The 6,506-nt window shown below is 41.8% G+C and overlaps 1 protein-coding gene across 1 annotated transcript; it reads left to right on the forward strand.

Moving 5' to 3' along the window:
• The first annotated feature begins 2,265 nt into the window (after window positions 1-2,265).
• LOC124038169 (serum amyloid P-component-like) lies at window positions 2,266-5,109 on the forward strand. The gene is made up of 3 exons (XM_046353695.1): window positions 2,266-2,352; window positions 2,507-2,577; window positions 4,306-5,109. The coding sequence occupies exons 1-3, from the start codon at window positions 2,345-2,347 to the stop codon at window positions 4,935-4,937; spliced, it is 711 nt and encodes a 236-aa protein (XP_046209651.1). The 5' UTR covers window positions 2,266-2,344; the 3' UTR covers window positions 4,938-5,109.
• Window positions 5,110-6,506: the final 1,397 nt, after the last annotated feature.

The following is a 6,506-nucleotide window of genomic DNA, read 5'->3' on the forward strand; positions in this document are numbered from 1 at the left end:
TACTTTCAGAATGCACTGTAAATCTTATACTGTCTGACTACATGTAGAATTGTTATTGTGTAGCTAAACAATTAACTTGACTGATGATTTGAATGAAATGGGGGGGGGAAAAAGTGAGCTTGATGGGCCTTCAAGACTGGTAGGCAGCCTGGTGGGCAGCTTGGTTAATTGGACAACTGGTCCCTGTCCACTTCACCAGGGAGTTGACATACAGGCTAATAGTTACTGCATTTCCTCATTTTGAAATTAGCGGCTATAACTGACTAAACTTGAATCCCGAAAAATGATGCAAAATTCTGTTCACTTTTCCAAAATTTCCAGGTTTTCCAGAAATAGTGGTTGGAGGATAACGTATTCTCTGCTTATTCCTTCCTGATTCCAGGAATCTTCCAACTAGGATTTTTGGTAAACCTGGGAATTTTGGGAACATTACCAGAGCTTTGCAACCCCAATCGACCAGTGCAGGATCATCTCCTTGCTCAGTATCGAAGGGAAGCTCTTCTTCAGCACTGTAGCTAGGCGGCTGGCAGACTTTCTCTCCAACAACAGCTACATCGATACTGATGAGATGAGAGAGATGCCAGACTTGGCTCTCACACAGTCACATGTGGAGCGCGTTCCTCTGTCCAGGTGTTGCTGACGCATGCCACATCTTAATACGCCTGGATAGGTATTTTACATGAAATGTTACAGCAATCTGGTGCCCGATGACACAGTCAATTACGTGGCACGAAACTATTGGTTGATGCATGCAACGTCTGAGCAGGGGAAAGCGACCTACAATGTGGTAGCTACAGGACCACAGGAACAGAGAAGTTTAGCCTCACTTCAGTGAGACATAAGGTAATACATTATCACTTGACATCAAGTTCCAATAGCAACAGTGTTGCTACATAGGACATTGGAAATTGCTTTAGAATTCCATAATGGAATTATTACATAAGTCGAAAAAGGAACTGTCACTATTCCTAGTAGTTACAAAGATTCTCAGCTCATTGCTATGCAATTACCAAAGTATTATGCATCAACATGCTAATAATAAAAGCTTTCTTGAATCGACTACAGGTGGGTGGACAATCCTGTTAGTTTGTATTCTGAATAAACTATCCCTTTAAAGTTGGTATAGTGTGTGTTTGAAACAAGAACACACCCTCAGATGACAAAGGGGTTCAAAGTTGCTTTTGCTAAGCATCCAACTTGCTGTTTGCAATGTATGCAAATGGCATTGAATTGAATTCCTATAACCTTTTCAGTGGCATGTTGAAAGAGTCATACAGTACAGTAGTTGAGTATAACAACTGATTTATACTTACTGCATCTGTACAAAATATAATTTGTTAATTGGTTGAATGTGATTATGTACACCTGACGCAATGGACATTCAGGAGAATGGAGATAGAGAATTCAGATAGAAATGTATTGCATAGATCAAATATGACTGTCTGAGGATTTGAATAGTATAGGAGATTGTGTGTGCTCTATTTATTATATTTCTAACTTCAACATGTAGTTCCAGATACAGCCCTGCCATTAGTTGAAGGCAGCCAATCCAATAGTTTTAGAAAAGTGGTCACTTCCTGAGATCTGTGTTCAAATAATTATTTTAAGTAGTTGCTTTCTCTGATCTGTATTCAAATAGTTTAAAGACGTAGTTACTTTCTGAGATCTGTATTAAACTAGTTTCTCAACTGGTAAGCATTGGCGTTCACTCCTGGGGAAAAAGTGTTCAAGGAGACAAGTTCATTTAACTGCTAGCAAAACAAAAGCAATAATCATTCACCAGATATTGCTAACGTTGTGTTTTATAAATTACAATGACAATAGTCATAATTGTATATACATGGCACCTTTCACTCTAAAAGTCATTGTACAAATCAGTATTCCGGTGTATTAAAGTGAATATGTTTGATGCCAGAAAGAAAACAGAAGAAGCTCTGATAATAGTAGTGCAATACTATCTCATACTAATTGTCTGGTGTCTTTATTTTAGAATGTGTATGCAGATGAACTCTGTGCAAAGTGCAACGTTTGTTATTTTCAGAGGAGAATGAAACAGAAAAAGTATGATGTATTTATTGACTTTTTCCACTGTGTGTCTACACAGGTTGTTGTGTAAACAGAGATGAATAACCTTGCAGGTTTGATTGAATCTGACTGATAAACATTAACAACCCCAAATTCCCATGAAATGACACTGATGACACAAGTGGAAGTTGTATGTATATTATTCCCCATTGGTCAGGAATCATTACGCCCCCTGCTAACCGTTGATTTAAAAAGAGGAAAACAGAGGAGGTTTCAGGTGAAACTGGTTTGCTTCCCTTCATCGGGATTCCCCAAAAATATGGAGAGGTAATTTTCAATCCCGATGACTTCTGTGAACTCCACAGTCAATTCAGCATCATTTATACATTTGTTTTTGCAAAGAACTCAGAATGGTTCTTGAAGGCTGATTTAATAATAGTAAGTGTGATACTGTCAGTGATTTGTTGTTCTCTTTCTACAGTGCACTCAATCTAACGGGGAAGCTGGTGTTTTTGCTGGTCCTGATCTATGGCTGTTATGGTGACCTTCAAGGTGAGAGTTTCTTTGAGAGAGATTTTATTCTTACCCTGGTAACAGTCTATGGGCAAGGTTTGACAGAAATCCATGCTTTGGTTTAGTTTACTTGGACACTGTTTTATAGACCTGGAATAACGTTTAAACTATGTTTTGTGAATACTATTTTTCAGGGGGAACAAATAGTTACTTTGGAGACGACTACAACTATTTGAATACAGATCTCAGAAAGTGACTACCTTTCAAAACTAGTTTAATACAGATCTCAGGAAGTGACCACTTTTCTAAAACTATTGGATTGGCTGCCTTCAACTAATGGCATAAATAAATAGAGCACACACAATCTCCTATACTATTCCAATCTTCAATCTGACAGTCATTTTTGATCTACACAAATACATTTCTATCTGAACATTTTGTAAAGGTCCATTCTCCTGAATGTCCATTTCCTCAGGTGTACATAATAAAATCAAACCAATTAACAAATTATGTTTTGTACAGATGCAGTAAGTATAAGTAAGTTGTTATACTCAACTACTTTACTGTTTGTCTCTTTCAACATGCCACTGAAAAGGTTCAAGGTTCAATTCAAAGCCATTGGCAAACAGCAAGTTGGATGCTTAGCAAAAGCAACTTTGAACCCCTTTGTCATCTGAGGGTGTTCTTGTTTCAAACACACACTATACCAACTTTAAAGGGATAGTTTATTCAGAATACAAACGAACAGGATTGTCCACCTACCTTGGTTGTAGTCGATCCAAGAAGACAGTTTTGGGATATTTAGTTTCCTTTCAACACGTGGTAGACATATTTGGTTACTGTTAGCATTCTCAATAACACTTAACATTAACCTGTTCTTGTGCCTGTGTAATAAAACTGTTACTACTTTTGGAGTAACCTTTATTATTAGCTTGTTGATACATAATACTTTGGCAATTGCATAGCAATGAGCTGAGAATCTTTAACTACTAGGAATAGTGACTGTTCCTTACTCCACTTATGTAATAATTACATTTTGAAATTCTGAAGCAATGTCCAATGTCCTATATAGCAACACTGTTGCTATTGTAACAATCAAAAATGTACTACACATGTATTGGAACTTGATGTCAAGTGATACTGAATTACCTTATGTCTCACTCTTTATGAAAATATAATTATTAGCCATTTTGAAGATGCATATCTAAAAGCTCTCCAAACCATGTGCTTATGATCATATATTTAGACTAGTTCAACTAACTGTTGTAGTTTTTTGGTTCTTCATCAAACATTTGGCAGCCATCAAATAATGTTTTATTTTGTTTTCATGTGACTTGCACATATTCAAATACCTTCAAATATTATTTGGTTTTATGAGAGGTATTACAAAATAATGTATTTTGCATTTAGTTGAAACGCTATATAAACGATATTCGACTACCTCAAGTATGTGAAAAGTTTGTATTTACAAATAAACTACAAGATACAACTATTTTCTACCCAGGTCTGCAGTTACCAAATGCTAACTTTTTTTGCTGTTGTGGCACAAATCCGATGCAAGTCAATAGTCCCGATATTAAAAATGTTTGGGCTTCATGTCCAAATAATCTAGAAGTAACTTCATCGAGCTACACAATACATTTTAGATGATTTGGACGTAAAGTCTTAACATTTCTAATATTGTGACTATTAACTCGCATTGGACTGACTTGCAGGTTTGTTTTAACATTATTTAATGGTGAGCTTGACTCTCTCCATGTCCTACAGATCTCTCAGGTAAGGTGTTCGTAATCCCAATGACGACAACCACCTCACACGTAAAGCTCCATGCCAACGTCTCAAAGCCCATTTTTGCTATGACCATGTGTCAGAGGTTCAACTCTGAGCTAGAACGAGGCCAGTCCCTTTTTTCTCTGGCAACCCAGTCTCATGACAATGATTTGTTGTTGTACAAACGCTCCATGGGTGTGTACCGAGTGCATATCAGGGGATATATACTGGATTTCTTCAGTTTGCCAGATTCAAAAAATGAATGGATCTCCATCTGCTGGACCTGGGACTCTAAAACTGGTCTGACCCAGCTGTGGGTTAATGGCAAGCGTAGTGCACGGAGGATTCTTCAACCTGATACATCTGTAACTGGAACACCAAGTATTATGTTAGTCCAAGAGCAAGACAGTTATGGCGGAGGTTTTGATGCCTCACAATCCTTTGTGGGGGAAGTTACTGACGTCCACTTCTGGGACAGTGTCATCTCTCCCTGTGAAATACAAATGTATATGGAGTTGAATAGATTTACTCCAGGAAATATTCTCAACTGGAAAGACTTGCAGTTCAGTATTGAGGGAAAAGTGTTCATTGAGAAAAGTGAATTTAAAAATGAATGTCATAATTATTAGCAAACAAAATTGCTCAGATGTGATCAGCATTCTTATATATTTAGTTGGTTCCTGAAAATTGACTGAATACACTTTCACAAGTAGAGAATGTAACATAAGATGCATGTTTGTTGTTCTGCTGTGTCATACTGTTGTTTATGTCTTGAATCAAATCAATAAATCCTTGATTTTAGATGTTCTCTGCTCATGACTCATTGCTGACATAAAAAAGAAATAAACAAAAATGATAATGCTGGTGAAAATTGTGCCAGCCTCACGCACTAGGCCTCCTGTGTACCTATCTAGCCTCGCACGTCCTGTGCCAGCCCTGCTCTCAGGCTCTCCAGTACACCTTCACGGTCCGGTCCATCCTGTGCCACCTTCACACACCAGTCCTCCGGTGGCAGCTCCCCACACCAGGCTTCCTGGGCGTGTCCTCGATCCAGTACCACCAGTTCCAGCACCACGCACCAGGCCTTCAGTGCGCCTCGCCTGTTCAGCACAGCCAGAGCCATCCTTCTCTCTAGCGCTGTCGGAGCCTCCCGCCTGTTCAGCGCAGCCAGCGCTTTCCTCCTCTCCTGCGCTGTCGGAGTCTCCCGCCTGTTCAGCGCTTCCAGAGCCTTCCTCCTCTACAGCGCTGCCGGAGCCTCCTGCCTGTTCGGCGCAGCCTGAGCTGCCAGACTGCATGGAGCAGCCAGAGCTGCCAGTCTGCATGGAGCAGCCAGAGCTGCCAGTCTGCATGGAGCAGCCAGAGCTGCCAGTCTGCATGGAGCAGCCAGAGCTGCCAGTCTGCATGGAGCAGCCAGAGCTGCCAGTCTGCATGGAGCAGCCAGAGCTGTCAGTCTGCATGGAGCAGCCTGAGCTGTCAATCTGCATGGAGCTGCCAGTCTGCATGGAGCAGCCAGAGCTGCCAGTCTGCATGGAGCAGCCAGAGCTGCCAATCTGCATGGAGCAGCCAGAGCTGCCAGTCTACATGGAGCAGCCAGAGCTGTCAGTCTGCATGGAGCAGCCAGAGCAGCTAGATCCGCCAGTCAGCCATAATCTTCCAGATCTGCCAGTCAACCAGATTCTTCGAGATCTGCCAGTCAAGCAGATTCTTCCAGATCTGCCAGTCAAGCAGATTCTTCCAGATCTGCCAGTCAACCAGACTCTTCCAGATCTGCCAGTCAACCAGACTCTTCCAGATCTGCCAGTCAACCAGACTCTTCCAGATCTGCCAGTCAACCAGACTCTTCCAGATCTCAACAGACTCTTCCAGATCTGCCAGTCAACCAGACTCTTCCAGATCTGCCAGTCAACCAGACTCTTCCAGATCTGCCAGTCAACCAGACTCCTCCAGATCAGCCAGCCAGCCAGGATCTGCTGGAGACAACTACCTGCCTGAGATTCCTCTCAGTACTGGGCTTCCTCTCAGTACTGGGCTTCCTCTCAGTACTGGTCTTCCCCTCAGTCCCGGGCTTCCCCTCAGTCCCGGGCTGCCCCTCAGTCCCGAGCTGCCCCTCAGTCCCGAGCTGCCCCTCAGTCCCGAGCTGCCCCTCAGTCCCGAGCTGCCCCTCAGTCCCGAGCTGCCCCTCAGTCCCGAGCTGCCCC

Source organism: Oncorhynchus gorbuscha, linkage group LG06 (genome assembly GCF_021184085.1).
Source record: "Oncorhynchus gorbuscha isolate QuinsamMale2020 ecotype Even-year linkage group LG06, OgorEven_v1.0, whole genome shotgun sequence".
In the NCBI taxonomy this organism is placed as follows: Eukaryota; Metazoa; Chordata; class Actinopteri; order Salmoniformes; family Salmonidae; genus Oncorhynchus; species Oncorhynchus gorbuscha.

What these genes read in the sequence shown, in the direction of transcription:
- LOC124038169 (XM_046353695.1), top strand. An exon ending in CTGTTATGGTGACCTTCAAG is followed by an intron (nt 2,578 to 4,305) that starts GTGAGAGTTTCT and finishes CATGTCCTACAG; the next exon opens with ATCTCTCAGGTAAGGTGTTC.